The sequence below is a fragment of the Saitoella complicata genome (assembly GCF_001661265.1).
Source record: "Saitoella complicata NRRL Y-17804 unplaced genomic scaffold SAICOscaffold_2, whole genome shotgun sequence".
NCBI classification, from domain to species: domain Eukaryota; kingdom Fungi; phylum Ascomycota; class Saitoellomycetes; order Saitoellales; family Saitoellaceae; genus Saitoella; species Saitoella complicata.
Window position 1 is genome coordinate 514376 of NW_017566993.1, and position 15018 is coordinate 529393.

Genomic DNA, 15018 nt, shown 5'->3' on the forward strand with positions numbered 1-15018 from the left:
TCATGACGGAGTGTGTCGAAGCTTTGCCTCCTCCTTCGCTGACGAGAAGGGATGGGAAGGGGTTGAAGCCAGATGATGTCTACATTCAGTCGAGTGAACTCTCCTCGAGGGCGCTGTCGACCGTATCATTGCCGCCTCTTGCAAGTGGAGAGGACGCGTTACCGGAGCAGCCTTTGACGCGACATCTACTCTTTGCAACCTTCGTTGCGTCCATAGGAAGTTTCCAATACGGATGGAACATTGGAAGTACGTCCCATCACTTCAGTCATTGGACCCTAGCTAACAACGGAACCACAGCCGTTAGCATCCCAGCCGATACAATCCACTTATGCACCCCAACACCCACCTCCTCCTCGCTACCCGACTGTCTCCCAATGTCTTCCAACATCTGGGCCTTCTTCATCGGCTCCTTCGCCCTCGGTGGTCTCTTCGGTGGCCTCCTCGCCGGACCGCTCACAGCGCGTTTCGGGCGTCTCATTCCATTCCATATCACGAACGCGATCTTTCTCGCAGCGGGTGTGTTCATGGCTGCCTCCGTGAACCCGGGTATGATTATCTTTGGGAGGTTTCTGTCGGGATTGGGGACGGGTGCGGCGAGTTCGGTGGTTCCGATGTACGTGGGTGAGATATCCCCGCCAATGTGGAGAGGAGTCCTCGGCACCGTTTTCTCCTTCAGTATCTGCATTGGGCTCAACGCCGCCCAACTCATCTCAATCCCGCTCAATTACTACCCAGGCTGGAGAATCCTATTCGCAGGCACAGCAGTCTGGGCAATCTTCATGAGCGCCCTCTTACCCTGGTGCTACGAAACCCCAAAGTACCTCGTCTCAAAAGGCAAGATAACAGAAGCGAGGGCAAGTCTCGCCAAACTCCGCGAAACGGACGATGTGACCCTCGAGCTCTCCAACCTCCTCAAAGCCCACGAAGAAGAGCATGCGATCGCGAGCGCGAGTATGTCAATCCTCGAAATCGTCCGTTCCCGTACCCTCCGGAAACCCCTCCTCCTAGCCTCAATGCTTCACATCGCCCAACAGCTATCCGGTATCTCGCCCATCTTCGCATTCTCCGCTCAACTCTTCTCGGGGTTCATGGCGCCCAGCACAGCCCGCTGGGTCTCCGTCGCCCTAACCTTCGTGAACACCATCGGCACAGCCATCGCCGCCCTCCTCATGGATCGCTCCGGTCGTCGCGTACTCCTCCTCACCGCAATCGCCGGAATGGCCGCGTGCGAAATTCTCATCATTCCCCTCTCCCTCCACCACGCTTCAATCCCCTCCTCCATCTTCCTCATCATCACCGTATTCTTCTACGCACTCGGCCTCGGTCCAGTCCCATGGCTACTCATCCCCGAGATCTTCCCGACGACGGCGATTAGTGCTGCTAGCTCGTGTAGTACGAGTTTAAATTGGATGTTTGTGTTTGTGATGAGCTATGCGTTTCCGCAGATGCAAAGGACTATGGGGGTTTGGTCTTTTTTGGTGTTCGCCGGGTTTATGGTTGCGGCTGGAATTGGGGCGTGGTTTATGTTGCCGGAGACGAGGGAGAGGGATGTGGAGAGTGTGGTGGAGGGGTTCAGGAAGGGGAAATGGAGGAGTGCTTAGGGTGGTGCGTTGGGAGCAAGAGTGCGAGCAGTGATGTACGAGTAGGAGGAAAGAGGTAAGCATAGGCGCAGACTTAGAAGAATACGTAAACATGTTACCAAAGAGATATCCTACATCCATTACCCACGCCACTCTAACATATTTTCATCACCCGAACTCCACCATCTTCCCTCCTACCTCTAGTTCTCCAACTTCTCCAACCTCAATCGCACGGCATCACGATGAGCATGCAACCCCTCAATATCCGCCAACCTCATCACAGCCCTGCCTATCCCCATCAACCCATCCCTCGTCAACTCCTGACTCGTAATATGCTTCAAGTACGATCCAGTGTTAACACCCGAATACGTGTTCGCGAATCCATACGTAGGAAGCGAGTGATTTGTTCCCGACGCATAATCACCACACGACTCGGGGGAGTACTGTCCAACAAAGATCGATCCAGCAGACTCGACCTTGTCGACGAGGGAGGAGGCGTTATCGACGTGCAAGATAAGGTGCTCAGGCGCGTACGCATTCGAGAACGCCATCGCCGCATCCATATCCTTAACCGAGTAGATATATGAGTGCGCGATCGACTTCCGGATAATGTCAACGCGTGGCAACCCACTCGCCTGCTTATGAACCTCATCCTCGATCGCTTTCCTCTTACTCTCACTCATCTCAACCGCAATCAAAATAACCTGCGAATCAGCTCCATGCTCGGCCTGACTCAACAAATCACTCGCTACATAAACGGGCTCGGAGTTCTCATCCGCAATGACCAACACCTCCGAGGGTCCAGCAGGCATATCGATCGAAACGAGCGCAGACAAGTCATTCTGAACCAACATCTTAGCCGCAGTAACGAACTGATTCCCAGGACCAAAGATCTTGTCGACCTTCGGAACAGATTCAGTTCCATAAGCCAACGCCGCAACAGCCTGTGCACCACCCGCCAACACGATTGCCTCACACCCGACCTTGTGAGCGACATACACAATCTCCGGGCTGAGGCTCCCATCCGCACGGGGCGGGGATGCCATTACGATGGTCTTGCATCCGGCGACCATCGCTGGTACACCCAACATCGTCGCAGTCGACGGCAGAACAGCAGTTCCACCCGGGATGTACAAACCAACTCTGTTGATGGGGCGAGCAAAACGAGAACATACGATTCCGGGCATGGTCTCCACCACTAAAGGCTTGGTGGGCATCTGTGCCGCATGGAACTTCTTCACGTTCTCGAAGGCCAAATCAATCGCCTCCTTCGTCTCCTGCGATAACTTCATCAACTCTTCACTAAACGGCGCACGCAAGACCGGGGAGGAGAGTTTTGCCTTATCGAATTTCTCGGTGTATTCGAGGAGGGCTGCATCACCCTTCTCCTTGATGGCTGAGACAATGGGAGTGACGAGACCCATGATCTGATCCGTCTTCTGGACCGGACGCTGCAACAACGCCTTTCTCTCCTTCTCATCAAGCTTCTCAGCAACATAATGCTTCATCTCGATCCTCCCCTCCTCAACCTTCTCAACAGGTTTAACCGCGGGAACCGCCTCCTTCGGCTGCGGCGCAATCCCCTCCTTCTTCGCCTCCTCAACACCCGAGGCGGTCTCTTTGTCTTTAGTAGCCTCAACCCACTTCGCCTTCGCATCTCCCTTCCTCCGACTAACCTTCTTACTCTTCGCATCCAAATTTCTCTCGACATCGCTCAACGACACACCCATCGCAACGACACGCGTCAACGCGAAGTAAATCAAATCAGCCGCTTCCCACGCTACCTCATCCTTATCCTCAGCATCACAGAGTTCTTCTGCCTCTTCCATAATTTTTTGTCGGAGGAGGTGGGCGTCGGAAAAGAGGCGGGCGGTGTAGGAGCCGGTGGGGGCGGAGGAGCGGCGTGCGATGAGGGTGTTCTCGAGGTGGCCGAGACCGGAGAGGGGGCCGAAGCAGGTTTCGGTTTCTTCGTGGCAGAAGCCTTTGCCTTTTTGGCGGACGGTGAATCTCAAACAATCTCCATCACAGTCCAAGTCGACACGGATGAGTTCTTGGGTCGAGCCGGAGGTGGCGCCCTTATACCACAATCCCCTGTTACGAGACTGATACACACCAGTTCCGGTACGGAGGGATTCCTTCACTGACTCCTCAGACGAGTAAACGAGTCCGAGCGCAACACCAGCCTCGTTGACAACAAGTGTAGTAAACAACCCATCCGGCCTATCCGTCTTCGCCGCACTCAAAATCGCACTAGCGATCGGCAACAACCCCGGCTCCTTCTTCGGGTCGTTGGTCATCGCCTCCGCCTTGACAATCGGGGTGATGCTCAACATATGGGCTGCCACGAGTTCCTTGGGACTCGGTCCCTCCTCCTCGAACGCGACGAAGAAATCTCTGTTACCACCAGTAGGAAGAATAGAATTCACGAGTTTCTTCGCCAACGTAGCACACAGCTCAGGCGACAACTGACTTGCATGAGCAGGCCTCATATAAATCCCACTCGTCTTCTCAATGTAGTGGTCCATATCCCCAGACGCCGCCTCCTCCTGATCACACTCCAACACCAAACGAGACGGAGTGACGCCCAGATCGGTGAGGGAGTCTACTTCGAGTTTCGTGACGAAGAGACGCGAGGCGCCGGTGTCGAGAAGGGTGATGGCTTGATCTGGAGAAAGCTCGGAGGAGGCGTCGATGAGGATATTGTAGGTGCGGGAGTTGGATTTAGTGTAGGCGAGGATGGAGTCGTAGTTTGCGGGTGTCGCTGTGATCAGGACATGGCCGAGGTGGGAGAGTGATTCACCTGTACATCACGGGTCGGCCTGGAAGGTCAATTGATCTGGAGAGAGTAGAACATACGAGGCAATCCCTTCGTCTCCTTCGCCTCGATGTCGACGAGCGGCAATACAGGAATCAGCATCGTCGTTGTTTGTCTATGGAACAGCAGCTGATCCGCCTTGAGCTTCTCTGTTATGGACGCTCGATGACTCGCTCTTCCGTTCAGATCTGGACGCCTCGAAATTGGTCATCAGCCACACGAACCCGCATCACGCATACACCTCGAGCTCTACACCAAACATCGCGTATTGACAGAGAAAGAAGAGAAGGACGAGATGTCTGTGGAACCGGAAACTGGAGATACAAATGCCCAGCCAAGGGATGCGAAGTTATTGCATTTGATGATGATGAATTTGGGTGTGCCGGAGTACGGGGAGAAAGTCCCGTTGCAGTTGATGGATTTTGCGCATCGTACGTCTCCCATCTTCCCCTAGACGCGTCGTCTTGCTCTCAATCTTTTGGGATGAATGCGTACGATGGGAATATTGATTGAGCAGCTCACTAACGTTCGCGTCGCACAGGCTACACCCACCAAATCCTTTCCTCCTCCCTCGAATACTCCGATTACGCCCGTCCCAACCCCCTCTCAACCCTCACCCAACCCCTCACCCTCGACGACCTACGTCTAGCAATCTCCTCCCGAACAAACTACTCATTTAGGGGTCCGCCCCCGAAAGAGTTTTTGTTGGAGGTGGCGGGGGAGAGGAATCGGAGGCCGTTGCCGGTTGTGAGGGAGGGGTGGGGGGTTAGGGCTCCGAGTGAGAGGTGGTGTTTGGGAGGACGGGAGGGGATGTTTGTGGAGGAGGATGAAGAACAACACGGGGGAAATGGGGGAGGAGGGCAAGGGCAAGAAGGGGCAGTGGAGGGATTGCAGTTGGATGCGGGGGCTCCGGTGCCTATTGTTACGAATGAGGATCAGGAGATGACGGGGATGTGAAAGACGATGACGCTGGGAATGTTCGAAAGCGAAAGAATTGAAGGAAGAGACAGATGGACGTGCATTATGAGACGTGTCTGACTGGAGTTTTGTTTTGATAGATGATACCCGGTTCATGAGGACCACCGCCAAACGCGAAGCTATCGTTACGGCGAGACGATACAGATGGGAGAGCTACTCAAATAATGCTGAACTTACTGCGCATGCTGTTTTCGAATACTCCCAGTTTGCATGCACGTGTTTGAGATCACGTGCCCTCGTGTCGTACAGATGTCCAAACACCGGTTAACCGCGATTCCTGTACCCGACCTCTCATACTACCCCCTATCACACCCCAAAGTAACACTCTCCTTACCCCAGATCCTCATCACCGTTTTCGAGATTCCTGGCGGATTGACATCAGGTTCATCTTAAGCGAGCACTTGAACAAATTAGCCGACCTAGTGCGGAATAGGCGGCACCGGAACTGGAGTCAGCGCTCCACGGCACAGGGCGGTATAGATCGTGTAAATTGCAAAATTGGGGTACATGTAGGTCGCTCCTCCTCCAAGGACAATCAGACTGTAAGGGATAGACCAGCATGTCGGTGATCAAGGAAGACGTCGAGAAAGCTGAGCATGCGATTCAGCGTGCGGGATCGCCTACAGATATCGAGAAGGCAGACATTCAACGAGAGGACTACGACCACTCCTCCGAACCAATTGCCGCACACACCGCGCAACTCGACGACCCCCACCACGTCTTGAGTTTTGCACCCGATGATCCCGACAACCCCCGCAACTGGCCCACGTACAAACGTTACTACATCGCCTCTTTCGCCTCACTCCTCAACGTCCTCGTGTGTCTTTGTGCGAGTGGATATTCGAGTGGAGGAAGCGAGATGGGTGCGGAGTTGGGCATGGGAAGTGAAGTTGTCACGGTTGGGTTGAGTTTGTATGTGCTGGGGTTCGCGTTAGGGCCTATGGTTTTGGCGCCGTTGAGTGAGTGTAAGTTGATCCCTTTCTCCTATAGCAGCGGAACATAACTTTACGGGGGTGTATGCGGGTGAAAAAGCTGCATACACCCCGTGTGAATGTGGTTGTGCATGAAGGATACGAGTGCTGATTGTTTGTGAGCAGACTACGGCCGCAACCCCGTCTACATCACGACATGGACCCTCTTCACGATCTTCCAAATCCCCCTCGCCCTAGCCCAGAACACCCCCACCGTCCTCATCTGCCGTTTCCTCCAAGGCACCTTCGGCTCGGCACCTCTCACCAACACAGGTGGTACCGTCTCTGACGTCTTTGCCCGTGATGAGTGTGGGTATGCGATGGCGATATATGGGTTGTCAAGTGCGGCAGGTCCACCATTTGCATTGGTGATTAGCGGGTGGATCGTGTTGCAGATGGGTTGGAGATGGTTGTTTTGGGTTTATTTGATTGTGTTTGGGGGGATTGGGATCATCATGGTCTTGACCCTGCCGGAGACAAGACATGATATCATCCTTGCTCGTCGGGCGAAGAAGTTGGGCGCGTATCACCCCCACCAGGACCGGAAACTGAGGGAGTTGTTTGGGGTTACGTTGACCCGACCGGTGAGGTTTTTGTTTACGGAGCCGATTACGTTCTTTTCGGCGATTTATAATGGGTTTTTGTTTGGGGTTGTATTTTTGTTTAATGAGGCTTTGCCGATTGTGTTTGCGGATGGGCATGGGTTTAATGTGGGGGAGTGGGGGTTGACGTTCCTTGGGTTCGTATTGGGGTCGTTGATCGCAGCATTGTGTTATCCGATTCAAGAACAGCACTATCTTCGGAAAGTCAAGGAAGCAGGGGGCAAGTCTGTACCGGAAGAGCGAATTTGGTCTTCGCTGCTCGGAACGTTCTTGCTGCCTATCGGGTTATTCTGGTTCGCCTGGACCAGTTACCCCTCCGTCCCCTGGATCATCCCCATCTTCGCCGCAGGCTGTTTCGGCGCCGGCCTCTTCATCATCATCCTCGGCATCCTGAACTACGTCGTCGATGCCTACCAAACCTACGCCGCCTCCGCCCTCGCCGGCGTCATCCTCGTCCGCAACGTTGTCGGCGCTGGATTCCCATTGTTCGCGGCCCAGATGTATGAAGGTATGGGACCGCGGTGGGCGACGAGTTTGTTGGGGTTTCTGAGTTTGGGGATGTGTTGTATTCCATTTTTGTTTTATTTTTGGGGGAGGGGGATTAGGAAGGCTAGTCCGTGGGCGAGGGAGCATTTTGATGGGGTGGGGGATGCAACGCATTAGACGGCTGCCATGAAGGCAGCTACAGATGGAATAGATAGGGCGAAGGTGAAGCAGTGGAGTGTGCTGGTTCGGGGGCAGCGCTTGAGCTTGAGGAGGACGTCGACGTCGACATCTTGCTCCGCTTGAACTGAAGCTCGGCTGCAGCTGCCGCGAGGATGCAGACAATATCGATACCAGATCAGCAACCGATAGAAGAGTTTCTTAGCCTTACAAACAAAGTACATTTTGCTTCATATACTTAACATTCCCACGGATTCGCGCGGTCGCCAAGCCCGTAATCTTGCCGTAGCAGCTTGCAGTGTTGCACGTCATTGGCGCACGAAATCACTCGAGCACCAACACCAGCGACCTTGGTGATACAGCTGAACGAGAAAACCTATAGAACATTTGATCTCTCAACATTCAGAGTTGATCCGTGTGTAGCGGTCATTACAGTGAATAACATCCTACAGCGGGACGGATCACAACCGAGGAAACCACGAAGAACAAGCAACGATGACAAGGGACCGCTACGGATCAATACAAGATCGCGAGGACCGCGATAACACAGACCTCCGGTCTACAGCTAGCATAGACGACGAACAAACCCCCCTTCCAAAACGCCAACTCGCAATCCTCTGCTTCGCCTGTCTAGCCGAACAAACAGCTTTCAACAACATCGCACCTTACCTTCCCCAAATGGTCCGGTCCTTCCATATTTCATCCTCTGAAGGCGATGTCTCCTTCTATGTTGGTGTTATCGCTTCCTCGTTCCTCCTCGCGCAGAGTGTGACGAATTTTGGGTGGGGGTGGTTGAGTGATAAGATTGGGCGAAAACCTGTGATTGTCATAGGCACGGCGGGGACTGCGATTGGAATTCTTGGGTTCGGGTACGCGGATACGCTGAAGAAGGCGATATTGACACAGGTTTTTATTGGGTTGGTGAATGCGAATCAGGGTGTGATATCGACTGTGTTGGGTGAAATCACGGATGATTCGAATCAGTCGGCGGCGTTCAGTTATCTTCCGTTTGTGTGGGGACTGGGGAGTATCGTGGGTCCAGCGATGGGTGGAGTGTTGGCGGATCCGGCGGATGCGTTTCCCGGGTTATTCGGACAAGAGTTGTTCAAGCGATATCCGTAGATGCAACCAAACCTCGTTCTTGAAATGATTGCTAATGTCGCTCTACAGATACCTTCTTCCTAACCTTGCCTCGGCACTGCTCTTACTCATTGATCTCGTCCTTATCGTGTTCTTCCTCTCGGAATCACACAAAAAGAAGACCCCGGCATTCGTGAACCGTATCAAGGTCCTCTTCCTTCGCGTCTGGCAATGGCACACGACACCCTCAACATCCCGTTCAGCATATCCAGGTACCTCCTCAGCCGACACAGACCCCCACCGTCCCCTCCTCCGACCCTCCGCCTCCAAAGCCGCTCGCTCATCCTTCTGGCAACGCAAAGACGAATGGAAACAACTCCTCACCCCAAACATCTTCTCCATCCTCCTCACCTTCGCAATCTTCTCCTTCGCCGTCGTCGCATACGGCCAACTCTTCCCAGTCTTCCTCTCCACCCCGTATCCGATCGGTCGCGACATGAATCCGAGGGATATTGGGATTATGTTGGCCGCGAGCGGGATTGCGAGTATTGTTGCGCAGATTACGCTTTATGAGAGGTTGCAGGATAGCTTTGGGACGAAGAGGTGTTATCAGTTGGGGTTTGCGGTGTTCGCTATTGCGTTTTTTGGGACACCGTTTGTTGGTCTTGGGCCGGGGTTTCTCTCCTCTAAAGCTGGATTGTGGGCTGGTGCGCTCGTTGTGCTATCGCTTCGGACGATTGCGACGGTGTTGGGGATGACGTGCATCATGCTCCTCATCACCAACGCTGCACCCTCAGACTCCACCCTCGGCTCACTCAACGGACTTTCGCAAGCTGTTGCCGCCGTCTTTCGAGCGTTGGGACCGTTTGGGTCAGGTGCGATATTCACGGCGAGTCAGAGGATGGTGGGACAGACGTGGCCGCTTGGTGGGTTTTTGGCGTGGAATGTCGTAGGATGTGTCCTGGTGCTCGGGTTGGCGGGGACGTGGTGGGTGAAGGGGGAAGAGAAGGATGATCGAGAAGAGGAGGAGAGGGTGTGAAGCATGAGGTACTTCGGATAGACGGTGCGATATACAGGCATCTTTTCATCATTAAATACAACTCGTACGGTTACGGGATACCGGTACGGCTCTCGGAGTCCACCCCTTAATCTCAAGCAGGCGCAGCCGATAACGCTCAACTCCAAACAATCCAGTCAACACCATACCAACCTCTCAGAAAACAGGACGTGAGGGGACGACGGACGGCAAACAAACTCAAGATTTCATTGCCGAACACGCTTCCTCAGACCTACAGCTCCCCGTTCATACGCGACACGATAGGTCAAGATGCCAAGACGACGAACCACCTCCCTCTCCTCCGTACACTCCCAGACATCGACCGCGCTGTCAACCCTGAACCCCCGATCTGGGAACGATGCTCTATTACCAAACCGAACAACAACAACAGCAGCACCACCAGATCAAGAACTCGACACTCTCTATGACTACCTCGTCAAATTCATCATGATCGGTCCCTCCGGCTGCGGAAAATCCTGCCTCCTCCACCGCTTTACACGCGGCGAATGGCTAGAACTAACCTCGCACACAATCGGTGTCTCACTGAGTTCTAAAATCGTGAGTGTCGGCGCGGGACCTCGACGGAAGAGGTTGAAGTTACAGTTGTGGGATACGGCGGGACAGGAGCGGTTTAGGGCCGTCACGAGGAGTTATTATCGCGCGGCGGCGTGTGCGATGTTGGTTTTTAGTTTGGGGAGTAGGGAGAGTTTCGAGGCCCTACCGACATGGCTCACAGACACCAAGGCCTTGGCGAGTTCGAATGTCTGTATCGTCCTCATCGGAAACAAAGCCGACGTGGACGCCTCCACCGACCCCGCAGAAGGTCGGAGAGAGGTTTCGTCAGCTGAAGCACAAGCGTGGGCAACGAAACACTCGCTACCGTATCTAGAGGTTTCGGCACGGTCAGACCTAAATGTCAACGAAGCTTTCATGCGTCCCGTCCGCGAGCTACTCACCCGCGTCGAACTGGGCGAAATTCGACCAGAGGATGCGGGGAGTGGGGTACAGTATGGGGATGCGGGGTGGGTTAGGGATAATGATGATGGGACGTGGCACGACACCATGGCTAATGGGGGAGGAGATAGAGGTGGAGTATGGGGAGGGATTGGGAGGAGGGGGGAGAGGGGGAGGAGGATGAGGGGGACGAGTGTGGCGAGTTGGTGGGGTGGGGGGCAAGATTGGGAACAGCCGTTTCGGTTGCAGCAACAGAAGATGTCGGGGAGGTGGGGGTGTTGTGGGTGATCGTTGTCTTCGCGGCAAGTAGTTGCGGCTAAGTGTTGACGGCACACATACTCGGTGCTCGAAGGAGTTCACTGCAGCTGAACACATCACGCAAGGTTCAAGTCGATGTTTTGGTAATCCGGTATACAGAGGGTTAGGCAACGGCGACAGGGATTTGGTTCATAAATTACGGTCTGTATTGATACCCATTATTGTCTGATACCGGTACCACAAAACAAACAACGCCTCTTCACGATCTCAACGTCCTTAATCCGTCGTGTACGCACTACACTTCTTATACATCTTCACCGAATCAATCGCCATACCCCTCGCAGTACTGTTCGGCCAAGTGTTATACCACACGTCCTTCTTATTCCAGAAATCCCTCATAGCGACACTCGGTGCCGTGTTAACCCACGGTTTGTCACCAACATCATCTGGGAACCAACCATTCGTCCCACCAACCGCAACATTGATATTCAAATAAAAGTCTTGGTCGAACGGCGCGGAATGCGTTCCTTCTGTCCAGGGGTTCACGAGGAGTTCCTGAGTATCTGAATCACGTTCGGGGAAATCACCACGGTTCCAGAAGGTTTTGGCATTGGCGGAGGTATCGATGAACATGACTTGTCGTATACGGTTGTCGAGCCACATGTACATGTACTTATCCGTCCACTCGAATCCGATTTTGTGGTAGTCGGCAGACAAGGTGGTCTGCTCCGTCATTCGGACGTTTCGGGTTTTCCAGTATCTGTCGTAGGAGGAGGAAGGTCCCCAGTGGAGGGTCGAGGTCATCCAGTTTCGCCCGTTTCCGGTGTATGTGATGTCGTTTCCGCGGGACTCGAGGATGTCGATTTCGCCTGAGGCTGGCCAATCTCCGTAGACGTTGTCCTTGGGTAACATCCAGATTCGCGGCCAGATCCAGTCTCCTACGGGCATCTTTGCGCGAATCTCGACACGGCCGTACCGAATCGAGTGCGTGTTTTTCGTCGTGAGGAATGCGGAGCGGACGGGGTTTAGGATCGTGCCGAGGGTTGAGTTGGAGGTTATGACGCAGTCTGAGGAGTTGGTGGAGGTGCATTGTCCTAGGGAGGTGAGGTTGAGGGTGTACCCGTCTGTGATATCGGCGGGTTGGACGACGGTTTCGGTGAGTTGGGGGATGATGTACAGTGACCCGTTCGCCACGAATGATTCGGAGGAGTCGGCTGTTGCCCATTCGAATTGGTGGTTCCCAAATCCGCCGACTTGGACTTCGTGGGACCAGATCGTGCTGTTGATCGTATCACCCTGAAAGTTATCCTCGAATACGAGACAGAGGTTCTTGTTGGGTAAAATAGAGACTCCGCGCCATGTGATGAACGCGGAACCAATGATACCAATGACGAGGCCGATGAGGGGGAATGCGGAGACCCAGCGTTCGCGCATCGTTCGCTTCTTGAGGAGCCAGGGCTTTTCGACAGGGGCAGTAAGGCGGCGGGATTGAAAGATCGGACGGCGGTATGAGGAGGTTGAGGAGCGGCGGTCGGAGAAGGAGCCGAGAGAGGAGCGAGGTGGTGAGATTTCTTCTTCGTTGATGTAGGCTAGACCCTTCTTCTCGCCTGCTGGGACGTCGAATGCGACAGAGCCTTGACGCTCTGCCATACCCGGACGAGCAGTTGCGTTCTTTCTGGGTGAATCAGGGAGCTCCTCGGTTTTCTCGTCGTTCACCTCCAAGGCACTGTTAGGACGGGAGTAGTTCTTCATGGCGGAAGGAAGACTAGCCAACGTCTGCGCAGTCAAACTCTGTTTCCTCTCCGGCGTCGTAGGACTGACTGGCAATGACACACCGCCGATTGTGCTGTGCCTCCGCTCCGGACTGGGAAAGCTCTGTTGCATCGGACTCAACATGCTCTGTCCACTTGCGGTACTCACGCTTCCGTTCCTGCTCTCCTCGATAACCGGACTCGGCAGCTCACGCTCGACGTCTTCCGCCCATTGCTTGGTGGATTTGTGTTTCCTTGCTGCTGATCCCTTGGAGGAGGAGATACTCCCTTCTTCGGATCCGATGACGCTGTATGCTTCACCATTGGCGTTCGTGAAGGAGATGGAGGGTTGCTCTTCTTCAGTGTCACCTGGACCACCACGGCGGGAACGGTGACCAGGGATGTTGAGAGCTGGAGGTCGTCGGACACCGGACTTGGATGGTGGTGAGGAGTTGTGAGATTGGCGGGACTTGTCAGATTGTGGCATTGTTGCTGTTGCTCAGGATTCTGGCGAGGAATTGGAGGAGGTGTATCAGATCAGTGCCAAACTTTACTGGGCAATTGGACGTCGAAGGTGCAAGAGAGGCTGGAGGTTCCGTAGACAGTGATCGTCGGGGAACAGATAACGGATCTTCCGGTTACTTGCAGCAAACTCAAACGCCGCTAGTCAGTCGGACTTGGGCAAAAAGAGGTTCGTTTATGGAGGCGAAGCTGACTTGCGGCTGTCCTTTCCCTCTACTGACGTGTCCGATCGTGCAAGAAGTTTGGATGTTGCAAACGTCAGCCGATTTGTTTTTTTCAGCTTATCAAGCGAGTCCCGCTTTTGGTATTCCCGCTCGTGATGGTCGGCATCGCTGTGCTCCCGGAACAATCAAGCGTCGGTGCTTCCTATCGTGGCACTCGTAACACCATTACCCCGGTGGATTGAGTCCCATGCCCACGCGGTATGTCAGTTTTACGTTTAGGCCTCCACACGAGTAAATCAAACTATTGCCGAAACAGAAAGGTTATGCAAAAAAAAAGAAAAGATTAAGATACGGGCAGAATTATTAACCGGTATACCGTCGTATGGCTGGACACGGGGCAAGGTGAAGAGCCGTTGGACGTTGCGTGGGCCAATACAATCCACGAGAGTGAGCTTGCGGCTTCATTTGAGTGATTTGGAGTGATAATGGAGGAAATGGCAATCACTTACCTTTTCCGGGCCACGTCATTGCGAGTATCTGGGTCCTAGACTACGACTGCAACGACGATCAAGCGAGGATGATATCCCGGTCGAGCTGACAGCGACGTGACATCAGGAAATACGAATCGAACATACCAGGTCCAAAAACCCCGGCAAGTTACCCGGGTCTGAAAGACAAGCGATCGCCTGATTGATACAGTCTCAATCGTGAAGAAGGTTCAGCAATGCATGAATCGTGCTGACAGTATACCCGTGTGCTATCCCAATTGCGGAATGAAGCGTGACTGGACCTTTATCCAGTGGGCGACTCTCGGCGGCTGCTCCGATGTTCGTTTGTTTACGTTGCGACTTGGGCTGACTGGTCCGTGCACGACAGAAGCGGTTAGGGATCGCCCGTTAGGTGATCTACGTCGCAAATTCCTACTGCACAGACCCGCCGCCTAAAGAACCTTGCAAAAGGCTTGAGCGCGCGCGAATAAACAAGCAAAAACGACGAAGAGAATTCGAAGAGAGAGGAGAGAGCAGTTCTGAGAGCTGGAAACCCATTGCCCGAGTGAAACCGTATCCGTGTTCGGCTCGCATTCGGCATGAACGTACTGAGTCCGGAGGATAACGCTTTCGGGTCTCTTCTCTGCAATGCCGGGCAGGAATTTGTTCGAAAGGGCGCTCAGAGTGCGCCATCACCCACAATGGACAAGGTGCAATGGCGTAAACACAACAACAACGCCCAAATCGCCACAAGCTTTTCGAGACAAAGCGACCAAGCTTCATGAGACCATGTGGCAGAGTAGATCACCAACCGGGAGCTGTCAATAGCCGACGCCGCGTGGGCCAGTTCGAGTGCGGTACCGAAGCTTTGCCCTACCTATATGTAATCTATACGAGCTGTCGCGACCCGTCAAAGTTTTCGCTTGACTCTTCTCTGACGACGGGACGGCATTCTTCAGCCCTCCTTCACGACGGCTGGGGATTAATCTTCGTCTACTTCACTAATCGACCAAACAGCGTTTTCCTACGGTCCTATACCCGTCTCAATCGGCCATTTTTAATCAAGGGACACGTTCAATCGCCATGCCTTCCTTCCGATCCTTCATTGAAGGGTTCTCTAAGCCTGCTCCGAAGA

The 15018-nt window shown here is 53.8% G+C and overlaps 8 protein-coding genes across 8 annotated transcripts; 5 read left to right on the top strand and 3 right to left on the bottom strand.

Moving 5' to 3' along the window:
• Window positions 1-2: 2 nt before the first annotated feature.
• On the top strand, window positions 3-1601 carry SAICODRAFT_52494 (general substrate transporter; the record flags this gene model as incomplete). Its single annotated transcript, XM_019169147.1, has 2 exons — window positions 3-246; window positions 298-1601. The coding sequence occupies 2 exons, from the start codon at window positions 3-5 to the stop codon at window positions 1599-1601; spliced, it is 1548 nt and encodes a 515-aa protein (XP_019026942.1).
• A 144-nt stretch (window positions 1602-1745) lies between these two features.
• Window positions 1746-4550, bottom strand: SAICODRAFT_16868 (histidine biosynthesis trifunctional protein). Its single transcript, XM_019165708.1, has 2 exons — window positions 4437-4550; window positions 1746-4380 (listed from the first exon to the last, which is right to left on the bottom strand). The coding sequence occupies exons 1-2, from the start codon at window positions 4495-4497 to the stop codon at window positions 1781-1783; spliced, it is 2661 nt and encodes an 886-aa protein (XP_019026943.1). The 5' UTR covers window positions 4498-4550; the 3' UTR covers window positions 1746-1780.
• A 140-nt stretch (window positions 4551-4690) lies between these two features.
• SAICODRAFT_5050 (TFIID-31kDa-domain-containing protein) lies at window positions 4691-5352 on the top strand (the record flags this gene model as incomplete). The annotated part of the gene is made up of 2 exons (XM_019169001.1): window positions 4691-4826; window positions 4937-5352. The coding sequence occupies 2 exons, from the start codon at window positions 4691-4693 to the stop codon at window positions 5350-5352; spliced, it is 552 nt and encodes a 183-aa protein (XP_019026944.1).
• A 490-nt stretch (window positions 5353-5842) lies between these two features.
• Window positions 5843-7816, top strand: SAICODRAFT_16870 (polyamine transporter). The gene is made up of 2 exons (XM_019165709.1): window positions 5843-6338; window positions 6471-7816. Exons 1-2 carry the CDS (start codon window positions 5933-5935, stop codon window positions 7607-7609), a joined length of 1545 nt encoding a protein of 514 aa, XP_019026945.1. The 5' UTR covers window positions 5843-5932; the 3' UTR covers window positions 7610-7816.
• Window positions 7817-7956: 140 nt separating this feature from the next.
• SAICODRAFT_69143 (MFS general substrate transporter) lies at window positions 7957-9834 on the top strand. Its single transcript, XM_019170451.1, has 2 exons — window positions 7957-8694; window positions 8780-9834. Exons 1-2 carry the CDS (start codon window positions 8105-8107, stop codon window positions 9726-9728), a joined length of 1539 nt encoding a protein of 512 aa, XP_019026946.1. The 5' UTR covers window positions 7957-8104; the 3' UTR covers window positions 9729-9834.
• Window positions 9835-10016: 182 nt separating this feature from the next.
• Window positions 10017-10988, top strand: SAICODRAFT_52119 (GTP-binding protein ypt4; the record flags this gene model as incomplete). The annotated part of the gene is made up of 2 exons (XM_019169116.1): window positions 10017-10772; window positions 10869-10988. The coding sequence occupies 2 exons, from the start codon at window positions 10017-10019 to the stop codon at window positions 10986-10988; spliced, it is 876 nt and encodes a 291-aa protein (XP_019026947.1).
• A 246-nt stretch (window positions 10989-11234) lies between these two features.
• Window positions 11235-12392, bottom strand: SAICODRAFT_33183 (concanavalin A-like lectin/glucanase; the record flags this gene model as incomplete). The annotated part of the gene is made up of 1 exon (XM_019168270.1): window positions 11235-12392. The coding sequence occupies one exon, from the start codon at window positions 12390-12392 to the stop codon at window positions 11235-11237; it is 1158 nt and encodes a 385-aa protein (XP_019026948.1).
• A 1859-nt stretch (window positions 12393-14251) lies between these two features.
• On the bottom strand, window positions 14252-14816 carry SAICODRAFT_152472 (uncharacterized protein). The gene has a single exon (XM_019165560.1). It carries the CDS (start codon window positions 14664-14666, stop codon window positions 14316-14318), a length of 351 nt encoding a protein of 116 aa, XP_019026949.1. The 5' UTR covers window positions 14667-14816; the 3' UTR covers window positions 14252-14315.
• Between the last annotated feature and the right edge of the window lie 202 nt (window positions 14817-15018).